Source organism: Oncorhynchus keta, chromosome 27 (assembly GCF_023373465.1).
Source record: "Oncorhynchus keta strain PuntledgeMale-10-30-2019 chromosome 27, Oket_V2, whole genome shotgun sequence".
NCBI classification, from domain to species: Eukaryota; Metazoa; Chordata; class Actinopteri; order Salmoniformes; family Salmonidae; genus Oncorhynchus; species Oncorhynchus keta.
In genome coordinates this window covers 37,513,650-37,540,972 of record NC_068447.1, presented here as the reverse complement: position 1 = coordinate 37,540,972, position 27,323 = coordinate 37,513,650, and the positions used below count along the sequence as shown (strand labels likewise).

Below are 27,323 nucleotides of genomic sequence, written 5' to 3'. Positions count from 1 at the left end.
GTCACTTTATCCTGCCTTCATGTGCATATCTACCTCAAATACCTTATTATTATCTATCCTGATACCTAGTCACTTTACCCTGCCTTCATGTACATATCTACCTCAAATACCTTATTATTATCTATCCTGATACCTAGTCACTTTACCCTGCCTTCATGTACATATCTACCTCAAATACCTTATTATTATCTATCCAGATGCCTAGTCACTTTATCCTGCCTTCATGTACATATCTACCTCAAATACCTTATTATTATCTATCCTGATACCTAGTCACTTTACCCTGCCTTCATGTACATATCTACCTCAAATACCTTATTATTATCTATCCTGATACCTAGTCACTTTACCCTGCCTTCATGTACATATCTACCTCAAATACCTTATTATTATCTATCCAGATGCCTAGTCACTTTATCCTGCCTTCATGTACATATCTACCTCAAATACCTTATTATTATCTATCCTGATGCCTAGTCACTTTATCCTGCCTTCATGTACATATCTACCTCAAATACCTTATTATTATCTATCCTGATGCCTAGTCACTTTACCCTGCCTTCATGTACATATCTACCTCAAATACCTTATTATTATCTATCCAGATGCCTAGTCACTTTATCCTGCCTTCATGTACATATCTACCTCAAATACCTTATTATTATCTATCCTGATGCCTAGTCACTTTACCCTGCCTTCATGTACATATCTACCTCAAATACCTTATTATTATCTATCCTGATGCCTAGTCACTTTACCCTGCCTTCATGTACATATCTACCTCAAATACCTTATTATTATCTATGCTGATACCTAGTCACTTTACCCTGCCTTCATGTACATATCTACCTCAAATACCTTATTATTATCTATCCTGATGCCTAGTCACTTTACCCTGCCTTCATGCACATATCTACCTCAAATACCTTATTATTATCTATCCTGATGCCTAGTCACTTTACCCTGCCTTCATGTACATATCTACCTCAAATACCTTATTATTATCTATGCTGATACCTAGTCACTTTACCCTGCCTTCATGTACATATCTACCTCAAATACCTTATTATTATCTATCCTGATGCCTAGTCACTTTACCCTGCCTTCATGCACATATCTACCTCAAATACCTTATTATTATCTATCCTGATACCTAGTCACTTTACCCTGCCTTCATGTACATATCTACCTCACATACCTTATTATTATCTATCCTGATGCCTAGTCACTTTACCCTGCCTTCATGTACATATCTACCTCAAATACCTTATTATTATCTATGCTGATACCTAGTCACTTTACCCTGCCTTCATGTACATATTGTATCTACCTCAAATACCTTATTATTATCTATCCTGATGCCTAGTCACTTTACCCTGCCTTCATGTACATATCTACCTCAAATACCTTATTATTATCTATCCTGATGCCTAGTCACTTTACCCTGCCTTCATGTACATATCTACCTCAAATACCTTATTATTATCTATGCTGATACCTAGTCACTTTACCCTGCCTTCATGTACATATTGTATCTACCTCAAATACCTTATTATTATCTATCCTGATGCCTAGTCACTTTACCCTGCCTTCATGTACATATCTACCTCAAATACCTTATTATTATCTATCCTGATGCCTAGTCACTTTACCCTGCCTTCATGTACATATCTACCTCAAATACCTTATTATTATCTATCCTGATGCCTAGTCACTTTACCCAGCCTTCATGTACATATCTACCTCACATACCTTATTATTATCTATCCTGATGCCTAGTCACTTTACCCTGCCTTCATGTACATATCTACCTCAAATACCTTATTATTATCTATCCTGATGACGGTTAGGACATATACTTTTTTTTCTCCAACAATTGTTTCCAGACAGATTATTTAACTTATAATTCACTGCATCACAATTTCAGTTGGTCAGAAGTTTACAAACACTAAGTTGACTGTGCCTTTAAACAACTTGGAAAATTCCAGAAAATGATGTCATGGCTTTAGAAGCTTCTGATAGGCTAATTGACATAATTTTTGTCAATTGGAGGTGTACCTGTGGATGTATTTCAAGGTCTACCTTCAAACTCAGTGCCTCTTTGCTTGACATCATGGGAAAATCAAAAGAAATCAGCCGAGACCTCATGAATAAAATTGTAGACCTCCACAAGTCTGGTTCATCCTTGGGAGCAATTTCCAAATGGCTGAATGTACCACATTCATCTGTACAAACAATAGTATGCAAGTATAAACACCACGGGATCACGCAGCCATCATCCCACTCAGGAAGTGGACACGTTCTGTCTCCTAGAGATTAACGTACTTTGGTGCAAAAAGTGCAAATCAATCCCAGAACAACAACAAAGGGCCTTGTGAAGATGCTGGAGGAAACCGGTACAAAAGTAAAACAAGTCTTATATCGACATAACCTGAAAGGCCGCTCAGCAAGGAAAAAGCCACTGCTCCAAAACCGCAATAAAAAAAGCCAGACTACGGTTTGCAACTGCACCTGGGGACAAAGATCTTACTTTTTGGAGAAATGTTCTCTGGTCTGATGAAACAAATATAGAACTGTTTGGCCATAATTACCATTGTTATGTTAGGAGGAAAAAGGGGGAGGCTTGCAAGCCGAAGAACACCATCCCAACCGTGAAGCACGGGGGTGGCAGCATCATGTTGTGGGTGTGCTTTGCTGCAGGAGGGACTGGTGCACTTCACAAAATTAGATGGCATCACGAGGAGGGAAAATTATGTGGATATATTGAAGCAACATCTCAAGACATCAGTCAGGAAGTTAAAGCTTAGTCACAAATGGATCTTCCAAATGGACAATGACCCCAAGCATACTTCCAAAGTTGTGGCAAAATGGCTTTAGGACAACAAAGTCAAGGTATTGGAGTGGCCATCACAAAGCCCTGACCTCATTCCCATTTGTGGGCAGAACTGAAAAAGCATGTGAGAGCAAAGAGGCCTACAAACCTGACTCAGTTACTTTTTTATTTATTTTACCTTTATTTTACTAGGCAAGTCAGTTAAGAACAAATTCTTATTTTCATTGACGGCCTAGGAACAGTGGGTTCAGTGGGTCCTGTGCAGGGGCAGAACGACAGATTTGTACCTGGTCAAAAATCACCCAACTTATTATGGGAAGCTTGTGGAACGCTGCCCGAAACGTTTGACCCAAATTAAACAATTGAAAGGCAATGCTACCAAATACTAATAAATGTGAAGTGTAAACGTGTGATGTGATGACATAAATAAAAGCTGAAAAAAATCATTCTCTCTACTATTATTCTGACATTTCACATTCTTAAAATAAAGTGGCGATCTTAACTGACCTAAGACAGGGAATTTTTACTATGATTAAATGTCAGGAATTGTGAAAAACTGAGTTAAATTGTATTTGGCTAAGGTGTATGTAAACTTCCGACTTCATTTGTATATAGTTCCATATGTATATAGTTCCATATGTATATAGTTCTATTTGTATATAGTTCCATATGTATATAGTTCCATATGTATATAGTTCCATATGTATATAGTTCCATATGTATATAGTTCCATTTGTATATAGTTCCATATGTATATAGTTCCATATTTGATTTTATTCCTCATGTGTTACTGTTTTATTTATTAAACTCTGCATCATTGGGGAGGACTTGTAAGCAAGTATTTCATTTGACTTAACACACCTGGCACTTGATGCCAGCCTGGCTGCAGACACAGTGACGGGGGTCACAGTAGAAACGGCAGTCACAGCCACACTCCTCCCTGGACAGCCTGATGGTCCGTAGCTCAGCCTTCTCCCGGGCATCTATACGGGCGATACCGGAGGCCCTGAGCAGTGCCCGACGCCGCTTTGTGGGAAGCGGCTGCAGGAAGAAGCAGTCGTCCACCTCCACACCCTCTACATCCAAGTCGTCGTCTGACACGTCCTCCAGGGTCAGCAGGTCAGCCTGGGCACACTGCACCGTACCGTTACGCGTCAGCTAGAGAGGGGGTGGAAGTTATACATATATGTATTTAAACCTCTGGAGGTCCTGAAATTAAAACCATATCACTTTCAGCTCTCTCAGAACGACCAGTGCTTGACCTCACCTTTATCTTGCGAGCGTTGAGCTTCTCCTGGCGGAGGTGTTGGCGCAGGGCGTGGCGGTGACTGGTCTCCTGCTCGCGGACGAACTCTCCCAGTGTGTATCGGCGGATGGAGCAGTGGTGGCGTGCCATGCCTAGGGAGCTGCCCCCCTGGCTGGGCACGCTGGTAAAGCCCTGCCGCCTGGGGAAGTAGTACACCGTCACCACATCGAACCGCACCCGCTTCCGGCCTGGAGAGGGCTTTTGCCGTCTTAGGATGGAGGTTGCTGGAGAGGGCGGAGGGAGGTGGAGAAAAGAGGGGTAAGAATGGGTGAACAGTTTCCATAGACTGGTTATTACCACAGATAGTATAAGGGTTATTACAGAGTAACAATCCATCATACACTTTAATGCCAAGCCTATTTTTAGACAGACTTGAAATGATCATTTTACTTCACGAACGATCTGCCTAGAGTAGTCATGCATCAGTCTAATTGGTAAGAAACTTAGCCGACAAGTAATGCTGGTTGTACCGTACATACTTAAAAATAAGGTTGCAAGTTGGAACCAAATAAGGTTCTTGAGAGTGATCTGAAGAACCAAAATGGTACGGGAACCATACAAAAATCCAAAACCAGAAATGTTTCGGCCCTCCAGCACAAGAATTGAAAAGCCCTTTTAAGCCTTATTTGCATATTTCCCAGGGTTCCTTTCGAAATAATTTTAGAGTTACCAGTACCACCCATGACCATGTTTGCTAGTGACAGAGTCATGGTTATTGCATTCATTCATTTTCAGTCATGTGGCCTTCACCAATTGAGATCCCATGGCATCTAAGTATGTTGGTATAATTTTTTACGACAATACAATAAATATTTCACAAGGCCTTCTTTTGAGGGCCTAGTTATAAGCTAATATAGTGTCCTGAAACTTGTAGTTTACAGGCCACATCAGGCCTGCACGTCACATTATGCTGGCTTTCAAAGTGATGTGTAATTCCTATTGGAATCCAGCCAGAGTGGGGATATCCAACATTTGGAATTTTAATTCATCCGCAACCTGCATTTAGAACCACTGCCACGGTTGGGAAGACTAATGCTGCATTTAGACGAGGGAGGCAAAAACTGTCAAACAAGTCAGCATATCAGGACAAGCAATACTGTTACGGCAAAAGCAAGCCAGCACGACTGCATGTGTTGCTATGGTGATTTCAGTAAACAAACAGTGCAAATCAACATTCCGTAGACGGCAAAGGTGAAATAGTTTAACTCTGGCGGAAAGTCCCGTCTACCTTGGCCGCTGATGTCATTCACCGCCAGCCTCAACAGCATTTTACCGTTGTGATCTCATTGAAAACAATGACATCCGGCTTGCCGTCTAGCGTCTACCTCGTACCATCTAAACACAGCATAAGATACAATATGAGACTAACTTCAACATCTAAACTGGAACAACCATTTCAGTATCGGTAGCAATAAGTCCAAGTTACAGATTGGAATAGTTTAGGAAATGTATGTTATCTATATTTGAGTAGCATAAGCTTAATTAATCAATTAAACATAAACAATTCTAAAAAAAAAAAAAAATTGCATTAGAGCATGCTGAGAAATATGATACTGAAGTGTGTGGTTTTGGTTCAACTCTGGTTATTAACACCAACACTGGAGTTATTTTACACCACCAAGTGTTAATTTTACTCAACACTAGAAATGTTACAATTAAATATCAACACTAGTTAACAATGGACAAGTTGCTGTGTGCTATGGAAAGGGACACATCTGCAGGCTTCCAAACACTTCAAGAGCCTTTTAGAATTCTGAAGGTTCTTGAATAACTCAAAGGTTCATTATCGGGCAAGAGTTCTCCAAGGAAACTGAAGAGCTGAGGAAGAACCATTTGAGAACCATTTTTCAGTGTAGCATAGCCCTTACGTGTGAGTGCAGTGCTGGAGGGGGGGTTGAGGCTATCACAGCTGTCAGCGCTGTCACTGCTGGAGATATCATCGTCAGAGTCCTTTGGTGTAGAGTAGGGAGAGCCACTGTCCACCTCCTCAAATCTTCGCTTGAGGCTGAGAGACGAAACTGCCTCCATGGAAACTTGATGTCTGAAGGTGGAGAAACAGACAAATTATGTTCAGAGACAGACAGATAGATGGTAGGCGGCCCCCACAGACAGAGATAGAGTATCAGCCTTGCACATATGCATAGGTACACAATTGGAATGAATGAATACAATATTGAAGGCCATGGAGGCATATCTAGACATTTTACACCAAAATGAACTTTCATCAAGCCAAGGCATGAGAATAAGACACAGCAGACGTAGCAATAACACATTTATCCTATGGGCCCATCTGAATAACAAAATAGTATATTATTCAACTGTAACTGTTTATAAACATCTATTAATTAAATCCAATCTGGATCAATTCCCGATACCACAACGAGGTGACATCAGCTTTTTGCTATAGCCTCACTCTCCTTTCATCTGTATTCCTAACCCATCACTCCCTCTCTTTCTGTCTCGCATGAAGATCCTGCTCCAAAATCATCGAGTCTGGGAAACGTCACCATGGCAACTAGGAAAGCAGCCAGGGGTTTATATGAATGGCTTAGAAGAAAAAAAACTGACTGTTCTGTAGATAGATATCCTTATGTCCCTTTAGCTTTTCCTTTAAAAACAAACTGTTCTGTAGATAGATAGCCTTATGTCCCTTTAGCTTTTCCTTTAAAAACAAACTTTTATGTAGATAGATAGCCTTATGTCCCTTTAGCTTTTCCTTTAAAAACAAACTGTTCTGTAGATAGATAGCCTTATGTCCCTTTAGCTTTTCCTTTAAAAACAAAGCGCATGACCCTTCAATAGCACCGAAAATGGATGCCAGAGACAGGTCACTCCGGCAACACCAGAGGGTCAAATAAGGGCCATGCTGAGACTTTTGAATAGACTCGCTCTCTATACCCCTGTGTAGGCCTACTGTAAGCCATGTGTGTGCCCCTTCATGGTTTCCATGATCTTCACATCCACATAAATAGCCTCCCCAGCCCTCCGCACCTCTCTGATTCAGAGGGGTTGGGTTAAATGCAGAAGACACATTTCAGTTGAAAGCACTCAGTTGTACAATTGACTAGGTATCTCCCTTTCCCTTTCCCTCCCATGAAGTGAAACCAACCCTCAGAATTCAAATGTGATCATATAGCCCTATGGAAAATGAGGGACTGCAACTTATTGCTTCTCTGTTGAAGTTTCACTAGAATATAGCCTATTGATTATTACTATAGAGATTGCATTGCAAGTAAATGTGTCTCCATTGTTTTCTTTTACAGAGGAAAAGTATAATGCACGTTATGTATGATCCTTATTACAGAATTACCTTTCAGGAGGCAGCAACAATCCCCTACACAAAACATAGTGGTTATCGCAGGAAGTTCCTAAATGTCACAATGTCGACTGATATGATTACAAGTATGCAGGTTCATCATGTGATACTGTCCACAACCAAGAGGCCCAGACAGCCAAAATCAGTTAATGATTAGACTATTACATACAAAGGATAATGTATCAGGCCTTGGTTCTCATTCTGTGAGCTGGTAGGCTTTGTAGAATACAAAATCTGTTACATTTCTATATTCTCCAGCAAAGCATTAGACATGACAAATGTCTATCAGAAGAACTCAATGAAACACATTCCATGACGATGACCTAATTTAGTTTAAACAAATGAGAGAAGCCAGTATCCTATACTACGTTATTAGAATTGCAATACTTTACATAGGCTAGACTCAATAGTGTAAATTTACAATAAAGGAGGACAATACTGTATGACAATCAGAGGAGCTCCGACAGTCCTAAAACTACGCACCGTGTAGGATATTTGCTGATAATAAACCGTTCAACGACCGAGTGCCTCAAACGGCCGCAAACGACAACAAACTAGATTTCGTGAAAGGACGATCGAATGACTGGGTGCAGTAGGAAATAATGTAAATCTAACTGCCAGACACAGGAGCCTCGACTGGTCCCGTCTCTCCAGCATACCATGTCAGCCCCCTTTGGCAATGGCAAACTGCCATGTAAAACGTTAATAAACCCCCAAGTGCCCCTTACCTTCGGCAGAAAAGGACCCTCTTCTCCCGATCAAAACGCTGAACGTTCCTTTTATTCACCGAGGATTGTTCTTGGATCTTGAAACGCCCTATTTAGATTTTTCCCCAGACAGTTTTAGCTTCTCTCTAATTGTAGTCTAAAGCTTTCTACAGTAAAACGAATAGTTACTTTATTCAGTATGAATACTTATTTATGTGATAGTCAGCCTACTAATGCATAAATACTGTAAAGAACTAACTGACTATATAAAGGACATTTATTTTATGGTCGCTTCCAGGAGTGCATGTTCCATTTAACTTTGACGTAGCAATCCTAAAGCCGGGGCAGGCGGTGGGAAAGAAGGACGTCAAACAGTTTGGTTGAAATTTATTAGGCTACTGACATTATCCGTTTCGTTTAAGACGTTACAATTTGAGATAACTGCAGATGACTTATCTTCCTGGTTTGAGCCTTTCAATGCTTGCATTGGAAGAGCAATCCGCTGACATCTGTTTCGTTTATCCTTTCTTTGCAATGGTGGTTTCAATCGGATCGATGCAGTTTTTCTTCAAGTATAAATACGGTTACGTTCTTCGCCTTGTTTGGTACAGTAATGTCAAAATGTTAGACTTTTTGCCAGATTGACGTCCTCCTTTTCCTCGCCTCTGCCCCGGTTTGTTACAAAGTAACAATAGAGTAAGGAATGCTACAGTGTAACCGTATACTCATTGTGACATCACAAACGTACTATGCGCCACGTATGCTGGGAAGTGTAGTCATAATAAGCTCTTTGTCCATTCATTCCAGAATTCCAATTTTGTAATAAGCAATACACAATATCACGGACAACACGAATGACTTGATTTTTAAATCATAGTTTGAAATATATGCCTTATACTTCACACCTTCCTCTCACGGTGTTCCCTCATATCAAAAAGGCAAAATTGCCATAGCAAACTATTTGATCAAATGTAGAAAATACAACGAATACGAGTATTTCTGACATGGGGTTATCCTTAACCAGCTATTGTGTCCAACAAGGAGTCCAAACTCATTTAGTATATATATATATATATTTGGCCAATATGAATCTGCCTTTGAATCTTGCCCTCCATTTTTAGACTTTGTTTAATATTTACCCATTGTTTATTGAAGAATATAGGCTGCTGGTGACTTCTAGATGCCTCAGGAGCATATCTTAACTGTCTTTCTCCATCAGAACCAAAAATAAGCTGTTTAACACATTTGTAAATAAAGTGAATGTTAAACACTGTAGATCATTATATCATGGATGGTCAGTCCCTGTATGCAAAGCACAGTCCATGACCTTGAGAGTGGTTACATTTCTCCAGCCCCATCCCTCAGCTGTTTACCAACTCCGTCATTTATTGTCGTAACATTACGTAAATCGAGCATCTGACCAAATTATGCGAGATTTAAGTTCTGGGTTAACCAAGATGACCAAATCAGTGGCGGGGAGGCTAAAACATTTTCTCAATGGTGCCCATCCAAAACGGGGCAGAGAAAAATGCAAAACAGGCAATGTATGGGTAAGTAGTTTAATCGTTCTGATGACTTGGATGAGGGCCAAAGGTGGGCAACATCTAGCGTTCAGGAGAACCTTATTGAATGGGAACCAACTCTAGCTTTCCAAATGTAGCTTTGGTATACCCTAAACAACCCACTACAATATATTAATACTTGATAGTGGTAATATCCCAAAACAATGTAGACTGCTTCTCTTTAAACAAGGTAGAACAAGTCTGTTTACACATTTATAAAAACAGTCAAATTAAAACATGATTCAAAATTCACACTTTTAAACAACCATCTACTACAAAAAAAAGTTAAATTGTCCAATACCATCTTAATGACACTGTAAAGTGATACAGTATAATGGTATATAGGCAAGACAGACTAGTAGGTTGCTGGTGTTGCCACCTTGTGTGGTCAATAAAGAAAGTGATATCAATCAGTTTAATGAATAAGGGAGGCATGAACAGAACAGTATACTGACGCGATCTTGACAGTGATTAAAGACCTAGAAAAGTTGCACAGATGGACGACACAAATACAACTTGACAGATGTGGGCTTTCAGGAGCACAGCGCTCCCTGGGAGAACAGAGGGGATCTCATATATGCTGCAGGTGTCCCTTTCATTTTCCATTATGACATCACTTCCGGTCAAGATTTTAGGTTGAAGATATTACATTGTCCTAACCTGGATAATTCCAAATAAACAAATTCATGGGACCAGCGCCACTGTTGGATTCCACAGGATTAGCATCGAAAACATGACCAGCGGTCAGGAAATCCAAGTAATAAAATGGCTGTAGATCATTTGAAAAACAGTTATGCTATGTGCTTGCTGAATAAATTCTCTACAATTGTTTTTATTTTTGCACTTTTTGTACTGCTTCCAGTCATTTTCGTTCACATTGCTGTTCCCGTGGTCTAGAATGCTTCCGCATTTATGCAAAGAATTATGGGATATTAGAACCATTTTGTATCTTTAAACTAGTTAAGATTTTATATCCTGTGCAAGCTTTGTTGTCGTAGCTACTTAACCATGACCACGGTGCTCACAAAACGACTCCTTGATGTCCAGCAGCCTAGTAGGAGATGGAGACCGGAGACCATACGCACTCCATCTCTTGTTGTGGATCCCTTTCTATGCAAGACAGAATTCTAAAGACAAGACAGCAAAGTTGTTGATTCTGAAGCAGTGACAGGGTGTCTTCCATTCTCTTTTTCAAACAGATGAGCAACAAAGCAGGAAAATGCAACCATTTAAAAAGTGTTTTTAGCATGGGAGGAGACTGGAGAGTTGCATCGATATGGCAGCTCAAATAGTGTCACTCCTTTCAAATAAGACAATAAGGTATCGAGGATGGGCAAGGTGCTTCAGTCAGAATGTTCCCCGTAGCGAGCAGCCTCTGGGAGAATCGTTGAGCGAAACGATCGTGTCATCTTCAGCATGGTCCAGGTACATCAGGGGCTAAGGCTGTAGAGGGGCTGGCAGGGTTGGGTGTCAGGAGAGAGCGGGGGCTAGACAATCCCCCAGACAGTTTTCATTTCAGGATGATGTGGTAGCCGTCGTTCGTCTCAGCTGAGGATTAAAAAAAACAGCGCCTATATCATGAAGGGTGATTTTACAAGCGTAACTACCACAGACATTTCTCCACCCTCCAATATTTGTGGTAAAAGAAAACAACTGGATGACACTCACCTTTCATTGTATCCAAAACAAAACATACTTCATCCTGGAAGTTTTGAATCATCTGTGAGAAACGAGAGATTCCGTCTTAGAGGCCAATAACGTTGTATACATTAGGACAGCCTTAAGGCAGACTGAGCCAGAGACGAAGGCTGCGTCTAAAATCAGACCCTATTGTGTAGCGCACCTCTTTTGGGAATAGGGTGCCTTTTCGGGACAACACAAAAGGTAGACTAAAGACAGCCTTACCTCGTCACTGACCAGGACATGTATACCAGTGGGTCCCTGTTTAAAGATCTGACTGATCTGTCTGGGTGAGATGTTGAAGAGCTGAGCGATCTTCTCTGTCAGCTCAACTGCTGTCAAGTCCTCCAAGTAGATGGCATGGTACACTGCAGAAGACAGACGTGTACAGGAAAACACCATCAATCACTGTCTTAGCACCTTGCCCCCAATCCATGTGTAAATATTGGACTATAAATAGTGCCTTCCTGTATTAAAACGTACACTAAAATATTTATTCTATTCTACTGCCATTTACTTTATGTTCCTATTCTTATATTATTTCTTATTGTTGTTGCATTGTCGAGAAGGAACCTGCAAGTAAACATTTTGTTGGACGGTGTATACCATGTGTATCCTGTACATACCACTAATAAAACATGAAACAGTGTGGTATGCCGTAACAAACAGAGCTATCATTATGCCACATGATGCATTGCACCGCCATCAGCAAGTAGGTAAGCATGAGTTATGAATGCTTTATACACTGAGTATACAAAACATTAAGAACACCTGCTCTTTCCATTACAGACTAACCAGGTGAATCCAGGCGAAAGCTATGATCCCTTATTGATGTACACTTCAAAAATCAGTGTAGATGAAGGGGAGAAGACAGGTTAAAGAAGGATTTCTAAGCCTTGAGACATGAATGTTGTATGTGTACCATTCAGAGGGTGAATGGGCAAGACAAAAGATTTAAGTGCCTTTGAACAGGGTATGGTAGGTGCCAGGCACACCAGTTTGTGTCAAGAACTGCTGGGTTTTTCACACTCAGTTTCCCATGTGTGTAAGGTCTACCCCCCCCCCCAAAGGACATCCAGCCAACTTGACAACGGTGGGAAGCATTGGATTCAACATAGGCCAGCATCCCTGTGGAACACTTTTGACACCTTGTAGAGTCTATGCCCCGAAGAATTGAGGCTGTTCTAAAGGCAAAGGGGGGTGCAACTCAATATTAAGGTGTTTTTAATATTTGGTATACTCAGAGTTGAACACACACACAGACACACCCATACCGAAAAAAGTACTGCTAGCTGCGTCTCCGTTCTCGTGTTTCTGCTGCTGTTCCCGAGCCTGCTGGGATTCCTGGCACACATACACCGTCAGCCTGGGACGTACAACCCTGCACACACACCAAAATAAGCTGACAAACTTCTCACTTAAAAAAAAAAGGTGATAAATTTCAATAGGCATTTGAATGCTGCAATATGAAAGTAGTGATAAGAAAGAGGACTAACCGTCCCTTCAACGCGTTGAAGAGCCTAATACCATCTGCTGGCCCACATATTTGAATGACATCTTCCCTGGTCAGCTTCAACAGATCAGCTCCTGGAAAAAAATCAGCCTACTTTTAGACTGACTTCCACAACATGACAATGTTGAGAATATAAATTCACTGCAATAAATCAATAAATTATATAGACCTTCTTACCTGAGAAATTAGTGAAGAGCCGACAGAACGGTGAAAAGCGGTTTCTATGGAGCCACTGCTGTGCATCCTGTGGTGTTGCCGCGGGTAACAGGTTCTGTTTGTTCCAAAAGAGACGCAGGTGGAGAAAACGCAATCCAAATGTTAATTCACTTCTGGATTGTACACCTTTAAAAACAATCAATTCCACTGTAAGGTCAGATGTATACAGCCAGGTATGAGCAGTTTATCGGAGCTAACCCATCCCAGAACATGCTACATGGAGGAATACAGACCCACTACAAATTTAGAGGCGATTCAAATTGTGTTCTAAGAGGTTTACAGTACACACAAAAATGACCGTAGACCACGGTAGCAGTCATCCACATCTGCACACATAAATAAATGGTTTTGGTCTTGGTTGTTCTCCACACGCAAACATTTATGCTGGGAGCCTGGTCAGAGAAGACATGCAATGTACAAGTAACTGCCAAAATACAGGAAACGTGAGTAAATGAGGGATAGAAAGTATATTGAAAGCAGATGCTTCCACATAGGTGTGGTTCCTGAGTTAATTATGCAATTAGCATCCCATCATGCTTAGGGTGATGTACAAAAAAATGCCCAGATGTCCATTATTTTGGCTACCATGTCTAGAAGAGATCTCACTTTGAAAGAGGGGTCGCAAAGGAACATTAGGAGTTTAAAGGGTGTGTGTGTGTGTGTGTGTGTGTGTGTGTGCATCTCATTCACCAGATCTCAACGCAATTGAACACTTATGAGAGATTCAGGAGCGGCGCCCGAGACTGCGTTTTCCACCACCATCAACGAAACACCACATGATGACAATTTCCCTCCAATAGAGTTCCAGACACTTGTAGAAACTATGCCAAACTGCATTGAAGCTGTTCTGGCTTGTGGTGGCCTAACAGCCTATTCAGACACTATGTTCGCATTTCCTTCATTTTGACTGTTACCTGTATCTCACTTTTGCTTTGAAAACCAAAAAACGACATTCAAACTAGAAACCATCAAATAAATGAATATATACCTGATGGATGCTTTCCCCGTCTCTTGTAAGTAGATGGGATGGCAACTGTAAAGCAGAATGTCTCAATTTTAAAATGATCGTCATATTTCAAAACCTCCCTAATCCCCCAAAAACTTTGCTCATGTATTTCTGTATAAAAATGGGGGTAAAACACAAGTGATATTTTGACAGTGAAAACAGCAATGTTGTCAAAATACAGTGTATTCAGAAAGTATTCAGACCCCTTAACTTTTATGTTACAGCTTTACTCTAAAAAGAAAATTCATACATAATACCCCATAACGACAAAGCGAAAAACTGGTTTTTAGAAATGTTTGCAAATTTAAAAGCAACACTGAAATACCTTATTTACATAGACTACCAGTCAAAATTTGACACACCTCATTCCAGGGTTTCTTTATTTGTACTATTTTCTATATTATAGAATACTGAATACATCAAAACTATGAAATAACATATATGGAATCATGTAGTAACCAAAAACAAAGTAAAACAAATCAAAATATATTTTATATTTGAGATTCTTCAAAGTAGCCACCCTTTGCCTTGACAGCTTTGCACACTCTTGGCATTCTCTCAACCAGCTTCACATGGAATGCTTTACCAACAGTCTTGAAGGAGTTCCCACAGTGTGTAGATTGTTGAGGGATTTTTCTTTTTTTTTAACAAGGCTGTAACAAAATGTGAAGGGGTCTGAATTCTTTCCAAATGCACTTTACATCCTATTGCTATATACACACTTGGCGCAGCATTTATTTCAAAACTAGTTTGAAATGCAATGGTTACATGACTATTACGTACATCATGTAGAAGCATTGTAATAAATGCTGGAACAAGTATTGGGAGTATTACAGCAGGCTGGTTCCAGATCTGTTTGTGCTCTGGTCAACTCTATTGCCAATGATTGGCATGGCAATGAGTGACAAGGAGGTTACATGATGGCACAGACTGGCACTCAGGCATTCGACACAAACTGCACTTTTTTCCCCTTCATGTAAAATATTTGAGCAGGCCTTAGGGAGAGTTAAGGCAGATGTTGCAGCCTACAAATGACTACAAACTACCCAAAACAACTGGATACATACTTATCATTATCAGACGGCAAGTAATAGGGTTAATAAGTGCAATCAATCGTTTAAAGATATATCATCAGTGAATATTGCACATTCTGTTGGGAGTCGGTCTAAACCGTGAAGTCTGATTTAAGATGCAGAGTCAGACATTTAGAAAATGTTGGAAACTTACAATTGTATCAGTCAGACAGCTTTCAATCTATATTGGATAATAATGCAGGAGAAAGAAGGGAGAAAAGGTGTACACACCCTTTATAAAACTGAACTGACAGGTGCACGGACATGGCTATCTAGGCTCATTTCAAGGTCTGTTTACATCCATCAACCACATTAAATCATTGGGGATGCACGTGATACAACAGATTCTTTATGGAGGACAGTCTACTACAGTAGTTAAACGGTTGCTTTGATGGACCCAAAAACAAAGGGCATGTTCTACCCATATATTAATAACTGACTTGGTTCTATGTATGCATTAATGGGAAAACAGAGGGAGTCACAAGAGAAGAAAAATTCAATATAAGCACTGCACTAATTCAATGTTCGCACAAATTAATAAAAGTGTTGAAAGCAAAGGGACGTATCCACGTTTATTTTATTTTTTTCCATTACATTTCTCATTCTGCAGGTTCTTATAAAATTAGTCAGGTATTCTAAACCAGATCTAAGATTTATCAATGCATAGCCTTTGCTTTTCCCAACTGTTGCAAATCAAAACAGTTTTGTCATATTCATTATTTTGGTAAATATGTTCGACTACATGCAAATGTGATCAATGGAGATCGGGTTAAAGAAAACTGACATATATCATGTGAAAACAAGATGTAAAGTCGTGCTGCTTTGAAAATAAAATACTGATTGCAAAGTTACATAGCCAGTCTCCTTAGCCGTTATTCTTACACTTCAGTTTAAATAGGCCACTACCAACAATTTCCTACAATATTTCACTAGTGCTGCTGCCAAAAGCAAAAGGCAAAATGTGAACTTAAAGCATGACCACAATGTGCCAACTTCAGTTATGTGAAAAAAGCTGGCCTTTAAACATGTACAGTGGGTCAAAAAAGTATTTAGTCAGCCACCAATTGTGCAAGTTCTCCCACTTAAAAAGATGAGGCCTGTAATTTTCATCATAGGTACACTTAAACTATGACAGACAAAAATGAGAAAAAAAATCCAGAAAATCACATTGCAGGGATTTTTAATAAATTTATTTGCAAATTATGGTGGAAAATAACTATTTGATCAATAACAAAAGTTTATTTCAATACTTTGTTATATACCATTTGTAGGCAATGACAGAGGTCAAACGTTTTCTGTAAATCTTCACAATGTTTTCACACACCATTGCTGGTATTTTGGCCCATTCCCCATTCCTCCTCTAGAGCAGTGATGTTTTGGGGCTGTTGCTCGGCAACACGGACTTTCAACTCCCTCCAAAGATTCTCTATGGGGTTGAGATCTGGAGAGTGGCTAGGCCACTCCAGGACCTTGAAAGGACTCCTTCATTGCCCGGGTGGTGTGTTTGGGATCATTGTCATGCTGAAAGACCCAGCCACGTTTCATCTGCAATGCCCTTGCTGATGGAAGGAGGTTTTCACTCAAAATCTCACGATACATGGCCCCATTCATTCTTTCCTTTGCACGGATCAGTCGTCCTGGTCCCTTTGCAGAAAAACAGCCCCAAAGCATGGTGTTTCCACCCCCATGCTTCACAGTAGGTATGTGTTCTTTGGATGCAACTCAGCATTCTTTGTCCTCCAAACACAACGAGTTAAGTTTTTACCAAAAATATATATTTTGGTTTCATCTGACCATATGACATTCTCCCAATCTTCTTCTGGATCATCCAAATGCTCTCTAGCAAACTTCAGACGGGCCTGGACATGTACTGGCGGCTTAAGCAGGGGGACACGTCTGGCACTGCAGGATTTGAGTCCCTGGCGGCGTAGTGTGTTACTTACTGATGGTAAGCATTGTTACTTTGGTCCCAGCTCTCTGCAGGTCATCACTAGGTCCCCCCCCCCGTGGTTCTGGGATTTCTGCTCACTGTTCTTGTGATCATTTTGACCCCACGGGGTGAGATCTTGCATGGAGCCCCAGATCGAGGGAGATTATCAGTGGTCTTGTATGTTTCTTCCATTTCCTAATAATTGCTCCCACAGTTGATTTCTTCAAACCAAGCTGCTTACCTATTGCAGATTCAGTCTTCCCAGCCTGGTGCAGGTCTACAATTTTGTTTCTGGTGTCCTTTGACAGCTCTTTGGTCTTGGCCATTGTGGATTTTGGAGTGTGACTGTTTGAGGTTGTGGACAGGTGTCTTTTATACTGATAACAAGTTCCAACAGGTGCCATTAATACAGGTAACGAGTGGAGGACAGAGGTGCCTCTTAAAGAAGAAGTTACAGGTCTGTGAGAGCCAGAAATCATGCTTGTTTGTAGGTGACCAAATACTTATTTTCCACCATAATTTGCAAATAGATTCATTAAAAATCATACAATGTGATTTTGCCCAGCAACAGCCCCAAAACATCACTGCTCTAGAGGAGATATGCATAGAGGAATGGGCCAAAATACCAGCAACAGTGTGTGAAAACCTTGTGAAGACTTACAGAAAACGTTTGACCTCTCATTGCCAACAAAGGGTATATAACAAAGTATTGAGATAAACTTTTGTTATTGACCAAATACTTATTTTCCACCATAATTTGCAAATAAATGTATTAAAAATCCTGCAATGTGATTTTCTGGATTTTTTTTCTCATTTTGTCTGTCATAGTTGAAGTGTACCTATGATGAAAATTACAGGCCTCTCATCTTTTTAAGTGGGAGAGCTTGCACAATTGGTGGTTGACTAAATACTTTTTTGACCAGCTGTAGATGTGGGGGTTGGTGACATGGGAAGGGATGGTGCAGGAGACTGACCCATAGGTGGGTTTTGGACACACAAAGGGAAGGGACACAGGTACTTACATCTGCTACCTGAACAACTAGTTCTGGCTGGTGACTGGGGGATCCATTGCTGGAGGGACAGAGAAAAGGAACATGAAAAGGTTGAGATGGACATTCTGGGAATAGAAAGAAAATAGACAGACATCCCCAAAGAACAGAGGTATTAGACATTGCATCCCCATATAATCTTTTATAAATGTACATATAAAACAAAATAAACCATTTGTAACACAAGCAGTGTGGTTCAGTGCAGGCTGAATGTTTATGTCCTGATGCCTACCCCTCTGCAACTGGAAAACTGTTGTGTGAGCTGTTGAAGCCAGGCGATGGAGAGTTATTTACATAGGTGACCTCTGGCCAGGGAGAGCACTGCAAGAGAACATTTCTATTATTCTAGTAGGGAGGGACCTAGGCTCTTTACATAATCCAGCATTCCAGATGCAAGTTATTACTTCATGAAGAAATCCTGTGTACAGAATTTCTATGCATTATGATGTTACTGAGACAACTAATTAAAAGGATGCATCATTTTGCTCATGTTTCTTCATTCTGACTGCTTCCATATCTTCCTCTCCATATCCAACATTTTCCTCCATCCCATTTACTCAGCACACTGACTCTAACCTCTGTTAGGATGGTGGTTTCATACGAGGGCTGGTATTTCTCCTTCTCCTGAGGAGCCCTCTTTTCCATCTTCTCTCTGTCGGTCTTCTGCTTCCTGTCTGCACCTTTAGGCTGCCACAGGTGAGTTAAAGTTGTTTATAATGGACAGTACCGTGATCAGGATCAAATTACGTTTTATGGCAACAGTAAATGTCTTTGGTCAGACTTTCTTCTCACCTTGAAGACTTTGACCTGACAGCTGGCAGAATGCAAGTGCTCTGTATAGTCTTCGCCATCATTCTCTTTGAAAGTGTCGATCTGGATGCGGAAAGGCACGCCCTTCTCTCCCCCGTGCTTCCGCATAGTGAACTCTGTGCTGATGCAGTGAACCTAAAACAAGGAATCGGCATGCCTATTTGAAAACTGAAGGATTTTTGCTAAAGTTGTCATATTAGGACAAAACTATTAGTTTTATTCAGTACAAACACGTTGAGAGCTCTATTTGGCTTGAAAACCCATCTGTTTCCACTCCATTCAGATAGCCTTGGACTGACGTTAGGAGATAAGCTACGACCAGCATTATGAAAACAACCATGTGGTTGTGTTTATCCTGCTACCTGGATAAAAACCGAGGTTCTTTTTGAAGGGTCCCACAGGAACTCCACAGTGTTAAGTTGAGTAGGGTTAGCCCTGGGGTCGACCATGCCAACTGACATGGGGATATCTACAATGGAGCAACACGAGACAAGTTATCAGAAGGATTGTGTGAGCACTCAGTCTTTATGTTATGCAGCCTGTTGTCAACCATAATTTATTTCACTGAAGAAACAACTCAGTGTTATTTGAAACCATGTCAGTGCCACAGCAGCTAAAGTCTTAAAAGCAGCACCCTCCTATCCTTCTTCACTCAGAGTAGGCCACCACCCATGACAGACAGACAGTTTACCCAGGTCAAGGATGCGGTCTCCAGGCCTGTTCCAGCGCCAGCCCTCCAGCTGCTGGTGCTCTGCGTACTGAAGACGCCGATCATGGAAGACCACGCGGATGATGCTCTGGGGGCACACAGAAAACGTCACTGAGGAACTAGGAAGTACCTACATGACTGATAGACCACATGGGACATTCTCATTGGAACAGACCCATGCAATCACTTACTCACGACTCAGGGTTCTTGTTCATCATACCTTCACCATTTTGCCAGTGATTTCTGGGAGTTCACCCAATTTCCGATTGTCAAGCATTCGAGTTTCATAAGACTGTCCTGAAATCGAAACAGAATCTTTAGATAGATGTAACACACACAGTGCCTTCAGAAAGTATTCACACCCCTTGAAATCCCACATTTTGTTGTATTACAGCTTAAAATTGATTAAATTGAGATTACATTTTTTGTCACATCAATGTCAAAGTAGAATTATGTTTTGACATTTTTACAAATTAATTAAAGTGAAAATCTGAAATGTCCTGAGTCAATAAGTATTCGGCCCCTTTGTTATGGCAAGCCTAAATAAGTTCCAGAGTAAAAATGTGCCTAACAAGTCACATAAGTTGCATTGACTCACTCTGTGTGCAATAAGTGTTTAACAGGGTTTTTTTCATGACTACCTCATCTCTGTACCCCATACATACAGATAATTGTACGGTCTCAGTGAATTTCAAACACAGATTCAACTACAAAGACCAGGGAGATTTTCCAATGCCTCGCAAAGGGCCCCTATTGGTAAAAAAAAGGAAAAAAAGCAGACATTGAATATCCCTTTGAGCATGGTGAAGTTACACCATCCAAAGTGTATCAACATACCCAGTAACTACAAGGACACAGGCGTCCTTCCTAACTTCGGTCCCAGAGAGGAAGGAAACAGTGCAGGGATTTCACCATGAGACCAATGAGGCCTTTGGAGTAGTTACAGGGTTTTAACGGCTGTGATAGGAGAAAACTGAGGATGGATCAACATTGTAGTTACTCAACAATACTAATCAAATGACAGAGTGAAAATTAGACTGTACAGAATAAAAACATATTTGCAAGAAGGCCCAAAAGTAAAACTGCAAACCATGTCAAAATGAACTTTATGTCCTGAGAATCCAACATATCACCGAGTACCACTGTTTATATTTTCAAGCATGTGGCTGCATCATGTTATGGGTATGCTTGTCATCAGCAAGGACTAGGGACTTGTTTAGGATTAAAATAAACAAAATAGAACTAAGCACAGGGAAAATCTTAGAGGAAAAACTAGCTGACTGCTTTCCAACACACTGGGAGACAAATTCACCTTTCACCAGGACAATAACCTAAAACATATGGCTAAATATAAATGGGTTTCTTACGAGACAATATTGAATGTTCCTGAGTAGCCTAGTTACAGTTATGACTTAAATTGGCTTGAAAATCTAAATGGCAAGACTTGAAAATGGCTGTCAAGCAATGATTAACAACCAACTTCAGAGATTGAAGAATTTCTTTAAAGAATAAAATGTGCAAATATTGTACAACGCAGGTGTGCAAAGCTCTAAGCAACTTACCCACAAAGACTACCAGCTGTAATCACTGCCATAGGTGATTATAACATGTATTGACTTAAGGGGTGTGAATACTTACATAAATGTGATATTTCTGTATATAAGTTTCAATAGATTTGCTAACATTTCTAAAAACATGTACTCACTTTGGCATTATGGGGTATTGTGTGTGTAGATGGGTTAGAAAAAAATACATTCAATACATTTTTTATTTAGGCTGTTACAACAAAATGTAGAATAAGTCAAGGGATATGAAAACTGAGGGCACTGAGTGTGTGTAAGAAAGAGATATTTATATAAAAACAAAGTCCATATTATTATTTATTTAGGCTGCAATTTCCGAGCCTGGTAACTCTAATGAACTTCTATGCATCATGCATTCTATGCATCAGTGGTAATTCTGGCACTTCCTTTCCTGTGGAGGCCCTAATGAGAGCCAGTTTCATCATAGCGCTTGATGGTTCTTGCAACTTCACTTGAAGAAAATTCGTGAAATTTTACACAGACTGACCATGTCTTAAAGTAATGATGGAATGTCATTTCTCTTTGCTCATTTGAACTGTTCTTGCCATAATATGGACTTGGTCTCTTACCAAGTAGGGCTATCTTCTGAATACCCTCCCTACCTTGTCACAAGACAACTGATTAGCCCAAACGCATTAAGAAGGAAAGAAATGTCACAAATTAACAAGGCACACCTGTTAATTGAAATGCATTGCAGGTGACAACCTCGTGGAGCAAGTTGAGATAATGCCAAGAGTGTGCAAAGCTGTCATCAAGGCAAAGGGTGGATACTTCGAAGAATCTCAAATATATTTTCATTTGTTTAACCTTTTTTGTAGAAAATAGTAAAAATAAAGAAAAACCATTGAATGAGTAGGTGTGTCCAAACTTTTGACTGGTACTGTATATATAGTGCATTCAGAAAGTATTCAGACCCCTTGACTTTCCACACATTTTGTTAAATTACAGCTATATTCTAAAATGGATTACAAAAAGAAAAATCCTCAATGTAGCCCATAATGACCAAATGAAAACAGGATTTTAGAAATGTTTGCAAATGTGTTAAATGTACAACAGAAATACCTTATTTACATAAGCATTCCGGCTCTTTCCTATGAGACTTGAAATTGAGTTCAGGTACATCCCGTTTCAATTGATCATCCTTGAGATGTTTCTACAACTTGGAGTCTGTAGTAAATTCAACTGATTGGACATGATTTGGAAAGGCACACCTGTCTATATAAAGTTCCTCAGTTGACAATGCACGTCAGAGCAAAAACCAAGCCATGAGGTCAAAAGGAATTGTCTGTAGAGCACCGAGACAAGATTATGTCGAAGCACAGATTTGGGGAAGGGTACCAACAAATTCAACACATTGGTGCGGCTGGCTTCCAGGTTAAGCAGGCATTGTGTACAAGAAGCAGTGCGGCTTGGCTGGCTTGTGTTTCGGAGGACGCACGGAACTCGACCGTCACCTCTCCCGAGTCCATACGGGAGTTGCAGCGAAGGGGCAAGACTGAAACTACCAATTGGATACCACGGAATTGGGAAGAGAAAGTGGCAAAAAATAAATAAATACATTTTAAAAAGTCTGAATGTCCTTGAGTGGCCCTGCCAGAGCCTGGACTTGAACCCGACCGGTCATCTCTGGTGAAACCTGAAAATAGCTGTGCAGCAACGCTCTGTATCCAACCTGACAGAACTTAAAGAGGGTCTGCAGAGAAGAATGGGAGAAACTCTCCAAATACAGGTGTGCCAAGCTTGTAGCGTCACACCCAAGAAGACTCGGGGATGTAATCACTGTCAAAGGTGCTTCAACAAAGTACTGAGTAAAGGGTCTGAATACTTATGTAAATGTATTATTTCAGTAGTTTTTTTTTTTTTTACATTTGCAAAAACTTATAAAAACCTGCTTTTTCATTGTGGGGTACTGTATGTAGATTGATGCGGAAAGAAAACAATTTAAATCCATTTTAAAATGAGGCTGTAAAGTAACAAAATGTGGAAAAAGTCAAGGGGCCTGAGTACTTTACAAATGCACTGTGTGTGTATGTATGTATGCACACACACACAAAATCTGTCTATTTCTTTTAAATTGGCATCAAATTCAAAAGAAAAGCATGTAATGTAAAACAGACAGATGCTAACCTTGGTTGAGGTAGGTAAGTGTTTCATCGTGCAGTTTGATAGCAGGCGAGGTAGCTGCACACAGAACATACTGGAAAGGAAGAATCTTGTTCTCACTGTCAGGCGGCAGGTTAGACTCCTCCTGCTTAAAGATGGGGAGGGCCAGCACGTCGCTGGAGAAAGAACCGCAAGACAACATGGTCAATGAACTGGCAAGCCACGGTCTTTACAAGCACATGACATTGGCATAGTATCAAGAACTGTCTGAAACAACAACTCAACAGAACTTGTACCTCCAGAAAACGAGGCAGACTGAAAAGGTCAGCTCAACTCAACTCTTAAAAAAGTTTTCCAAATTAAAAAACGTCAGGAAATTCTGTTACCCACCCAATAAATGTAAATTAAAATGAATATCACTAGAAGCCACTGGAAAAGAACAAGTGATTTATAACACACTTTCTTCACAGTTCATTAGTTACGATAGTAAAAACTTGTGCAATCAACTACCTTGGTATGCAAGCCTGGGTATCTCATCCTCCCTCTCAACATAAGAATTATACTGACAATGAGGCACTTTAGTATCATGTAACAGAACACTTGCAATACTAACAAAAGAGCAGTCTGAAAGAGAGGGATGTATCCCTTACACACAAACTGTTCCTGACACAGTAAAAATCCCAATTCTGACAGATTAAGGCCTCCTCTTTTCTGACATAAGAGCAATCCTCAAAAGAGTACTGATGGAAGTGTAGGCCTATGCTAGCCCAATAATGGACTAAAGGAGCCTAACGTTACACCTTATAGTCCAAGGACCTCCTTACATGTTCTGTTTATAGGCAAATTGGCTCTGGCAGCCAAATGCTCCATCTAAACGTGAACCGAAGCTCAAGTGCAGTACGGTTCTAGAAACACGTAAAAATATATATTTAACTAGGTAAGTCAGTTAAGAACAAATTCTTATTTACAATGACAACCTACCCCGGCTAAACCTGGACAACGCTTGGCCAATTGTGCGAAGCCCTTTGGGACTCCCAATCACCGCCAGATGTGATACAGCCTGGATTCGAACCAGGGACTGTAGTGACGCCTCTTGCACTGATAAGCAGTGCCTTAGAGCGCTGTGCCACTCGGGAGTGCAACATGAAGCCCTTTAATTTCATAACACATGAAAATAATTTACACTTACTGTACACTGTTTTAACCAGTTTAAACACCGTTACCGACAGTATGTTCCAGTGACAACATGTTCGTGGTGTCCATTTTCTGCTTACACAATGGTGTGTTGTATTTTTCATATCAGGGAGAAATGAGAATAATAATAAATATAATAAATAAAAAAATACATTCCTTATGTTTCAAAAACAGTCCCGCAAGCAATGCGTGTTAAAGTTTAGAGCAAGCGTTGGAGCTCTTAATAAAACTGCCCCAGCCAGAAGATACTGTGTAGTTAGCGTCTATGAATGGGCTAACTTGAGAATTACTGGCAAAAAAACAACATTTTTTTCTGTAAAATCACTATAAAATGGGTGTGTGATGTGTTTAACAAAACACACACAAAAAAATACATTTGACACACACACCACCGAAGACTTGAGTATTTTGAGAAGCTGTCCTACCCACCAACACAAATAGTAAGCAAACAGTAAACTATAGCTTGGGAGAGACAATTTAGCAACATTGTGAATAGGATATATTCTAAATGCATTCCATTCCAGAATGGAATATACTGAAAGTAAACAGTAGCCAGATTTAGGAAGGCCGTTTCCACTTGAGGTATGCGTTCCACAACAAACTACTTTACGGCTTCACTATTCATAGGTTCTTTGGCTAACTCTCTCTCTGAACTGAAAACACACACTCCTAACATTTAAAGCAGCACCACACGACAACATGCAAAAGGACAAATTACTAGAGAGCGACAGCCACTGACTCATTATAGGCTAACTGATACAGATGATAGGGCCCACTCTTGAATAGGTAAGTATTTCTAGTACTGACCGATACTGATTTTCTATGTAAAAGTACAAAGTACCATGTCTTGACATTAACATTTCAATAGACTTCCAATTATGATTCATACCTCATACTGTACGCCCCAGCTCCAAGCTCTTGTCCAATGCCAGAGAGACTGGCATCAAAGTCTTGGACCAGACCTGATTCAATCACCTCATCTGTGAGTGGCAGCTTCAGAGCCCAAGCCATGACGACGCGTGGATCTGATTGCAGTCGAACTTGTCTCAAATTCTCGATCCCTGGCCACAAAATTCCAAACTGCAAATTTCTTACAGCCTGGTAGATGTATTTTGCTACCAAACTGGAAGAGAAATGCCATGAAACATACACAGTTCAGTATCAGTGTAAAGACTATTTGTTTAATATAGGCCTAGCAAACGAATTGACAAGACATTCCAGATTGTATGGACCACAAAATGTCATTACACAGCTGGCAGGTTTAGCAGTATCGCACATTAAAGATATTTAAGCTAGAATGACTGGTAAAGTTAAATGCTGTGTGTAGTAACTAGCGAATGTACAAAATGAAACGCTTTGCTATATGGCATAATGTTACTATGCTAACGTTAACTACTTGCTAACTCAGTAACGTAACTAACGTTACCTGGCGAACTTGAATGATTGTGGATGAATGTTTTACCGTTACCTTGCTAACGTTACAACTCAACGTGGCTTGTCGTGTTAATATGACGTTAAATTATGATAGCACTTCTAGCTAGTACGTAAATAGCTATCGAACTTACCTTTGAAACCAAGTAAGTTGACTAGCTAACCCTGCGACCATTGCATGCCATGTTGCTCCCTCGTTCTCTCCATATTGAGATAGTTAGCTAACGTTGGTTATCTCCAACATGCGCTACTACTCTTCAGGGAAACAGCGATGTGAGCACTGATTATTTGAATATAACGAGAACTAATTGAGTTGTATATGGTAGTTAATTAAATCTGAATTAATCGCTTACAAACCTAATAAAAAGTTTGTTTATCTACTCGGCTAGAAAGCTTATTCTTCTTCTATGATATCATGGCGATCCGCAAACAAACGTTTAAGGTGCATGCCGCCACCTACTGTGCTGGTCTGACTAATTCTATATTACAAAGATTTAAAAAAAATAAAAAAAATAATAATAATACAAAATATAATAATAATGAATCCCGACTAACTTCTACCACCCCCCTATTTTTTAAATAATAAATAAAATCCCTTCCAAACCCCTCAACCCCTTAAACTTTATCTATACTGAACAAAATTATAAATGCGACCATTTCAATGATTTTACTGAGTTACAGTTCTTATAAGGAAATCAGTCAATTTAAATAAATTCATTAGGCCCTGGATGGGCCTGGAAGGGCATAGGCTCACCCACTTGGGGGCCAGGCCCAACAACTGGGGAGCCAGGCCCAGCCAGTCAGTGAGTTTTTCCCCTGAAAATGGCTTTATTACAGACAGAAATACTCTTCAGTTTTATCAGCTGTTGGGGTGGCTGGTCTGAGACCCTCCCGCAGGTGAGGAAGCCGGATATGGAGGTCCTGGGCTGGCGTGGTTACTCGTGGTCTGCGGTTGTGAGGCCGGTTGGAGGTACAGCCAAATTCTACAAAACGACGTGGGTGGCAGCTTATGGTAGAGAAATGAACGTTAAATTATCTGCCAACTGCTCTGCATGCTATTTGCACACTGCCTCAACATGAGACATCTTTGGCAGTGTTGTGTGACAAAACTTCACATTTTAGTGGCCTTTTATTGTCACCAGCACAAGGTGCACCTGTGTAATTATCATGCTTTTTAATCAACTTCTTGATATGCCACGTCTGTCAGGTGCATGGGTTACCTTGGCAAAGGAGAAACGCTCACTCACAGGGATGTAAACAAATTTATGCAAAAAATTGAGAGAAATAAGCTTTTTGTGCATA

At 40.3% G+C, this 27,323-nt stretch overlaps 2 protein-coding genes across 44 annotated transcripts; both read right to left on the bottom strand.

Annotated features, from left to right (window-relative positions):
- Nucleotides 1-241: 241 nt before the first annotated feature.
- LOC118360322 (cysteine/serine-rich nuclear protein 2-like) lies at nucleotides 242-8,955 on the bottom strand. Of its 42 annotated transcripts, none has more exons than XM_052482329.1 (8): nucleotides 8,184-8,955; nucleotides 6,008-6,180; nucleotides 4,101-4,363; nucleotides 1,744-3,991; nucleotides 1,154-1,675; nucleotides 927-1,085; nucleotides 655-790; nucleotides 452-586 (listed from the first exon to the last, which is right to left on the bottom strand). In XM_052482329.1, the coding sequence occupies exons 2-4, from the start codon at nucleotides 6,165-6,167 to the stop codon at nucleotides 3,686-3,688; spliced, it is 729 nt and encodes a 242-aa protein (XP_052338289.1). In that variant the 5' UTR covers nucleotides 6,168-6,180; nucleotides 8,184-8,955; the 3' UTR covers nucleotides 452-586; nucleotides 655-790; nucleotides 927-1,085; nucleotides 1,154-1,675; nucleotides 1,744-3,685. The 42 variants fall into 42 exon arrangements, with proteins under 42 accessions (XP_052338315.1, XP_052338289.1, XP_052338277.1 ...); XM_052482317.1 differs by having other exon boundaries at nucleotides 452-790; nucleotides 1,154-1,221; nucleotides 1,290-1,675; XM_052482320.1 differs by having other exon boundaries at nucleotides 452-790; nucleotides 1,154-1,266; nucleotides 1,340-1,675.
- Nucleotides 8,956-9,707: 752 nt separating this feature from the next.
- Nucleotides 9,708-26,470, bottom strand: LOC118359961 (transcription factor CP2-like). 2 transcript variants are annotated; one of them, XM_035738917.2, is made up of 18 exons: nucleotides 26,156-26,470; nucleotides 25,480-25,713; nucleotides 23,421-23,572; nucleotides 19,931-20,007; nucleotides 19,693-19,798; nucleotides 19,364-19,470; nucleotides 18,984-19,136; nucleotides 18,768-18,878; nucleotides 18,424-18,512; nucleotides 18,165-18,213; nucleotides 15,367-15,393; nucleotides 14,122-14,166; nucleotides 13,095-13,188; nucleotides 12,901-12,991; nucleotides 12,679-12,785; nucleotides 11,630-11,772; nucleotides 11,393-11,444; nucleotides 9,708-11,272 (listed from the first exon to the last, which is right to left on the bottom strand). In XM_035738917.2, exons 1-18 carry the CDS (start codon nucleotides 26,194-26,196, stop codon nucleotides 11,235-11,237), a joined length of 1,716 nt encoding a protein of 571 aa, XP_035594810.1. In that variant the 5' UTR covers nucleotides 26,197-26,470; the 3' UTR covers nucleotides 9,708-11,234. The 2 variants fall into 2 exon arrangements, with proteins under 2 accessions (XP_035594810.1, XP_035594811.1); XM_035738918.2 differs by lacking the exon at nucleotides 15,367-15,393.
- Between the last annotated feature and the right edge of the window lie 853 nt (nucleotides 26,471-27,323).

What these genes read in the sequence shown, in the direction of transcription:
- LOC118359961 (XM_035738917.2), bottom strand. Translation starts at nt 26,196, where the DNA reads ATGGTCGCAGGGTTAGCTAGTCAACTTACTTGGTTTCAAAG. An exon ending in TCACTGGCAAAATGGTGAAG is followed by an intron (nt 19,799 to 19,930) that starts GTATGATGAACA and finishes GTGTGCCCCCAG; the next exon opens with AGCATCATCCGCGTGGTCTT. An exon ending in ATGTCCTGGTCAGTGACGAG is followed by an intron (nt 11,445 to 11,629) that starts GTAAGGCTGTCT and finishes CGTTTCTCACAG; the next exon opens with ATGATTCAAAACTTCCAGGA.
- LOC118360322 (XM_052482355.1), bottom strand. Translation starts at nt 6,167, where the DNA reads ATGGAGGCAGTTTCGTCTCTCAGCCTCAAGCGAAGATTTGAGGAGGTG. An exon ending in CTCCAGCACTGCACTCACAC is followed by an intron (nt 4,364 to 6,007) that starts GTAAGGGCTATG and finishes CGCCCTCTCCAG; the next exon opens with CAACCTCCATCCTAAGACGG. An exon ending in TCAACGCTCGCAAGATAAAG is followed by an intron (nt 3,992 to 4,100) that starts GTGAGGTCAAGC and finishes CCCCCTCTCTAG; the next exon opens with CTGACGCGTAACGGTACGGT.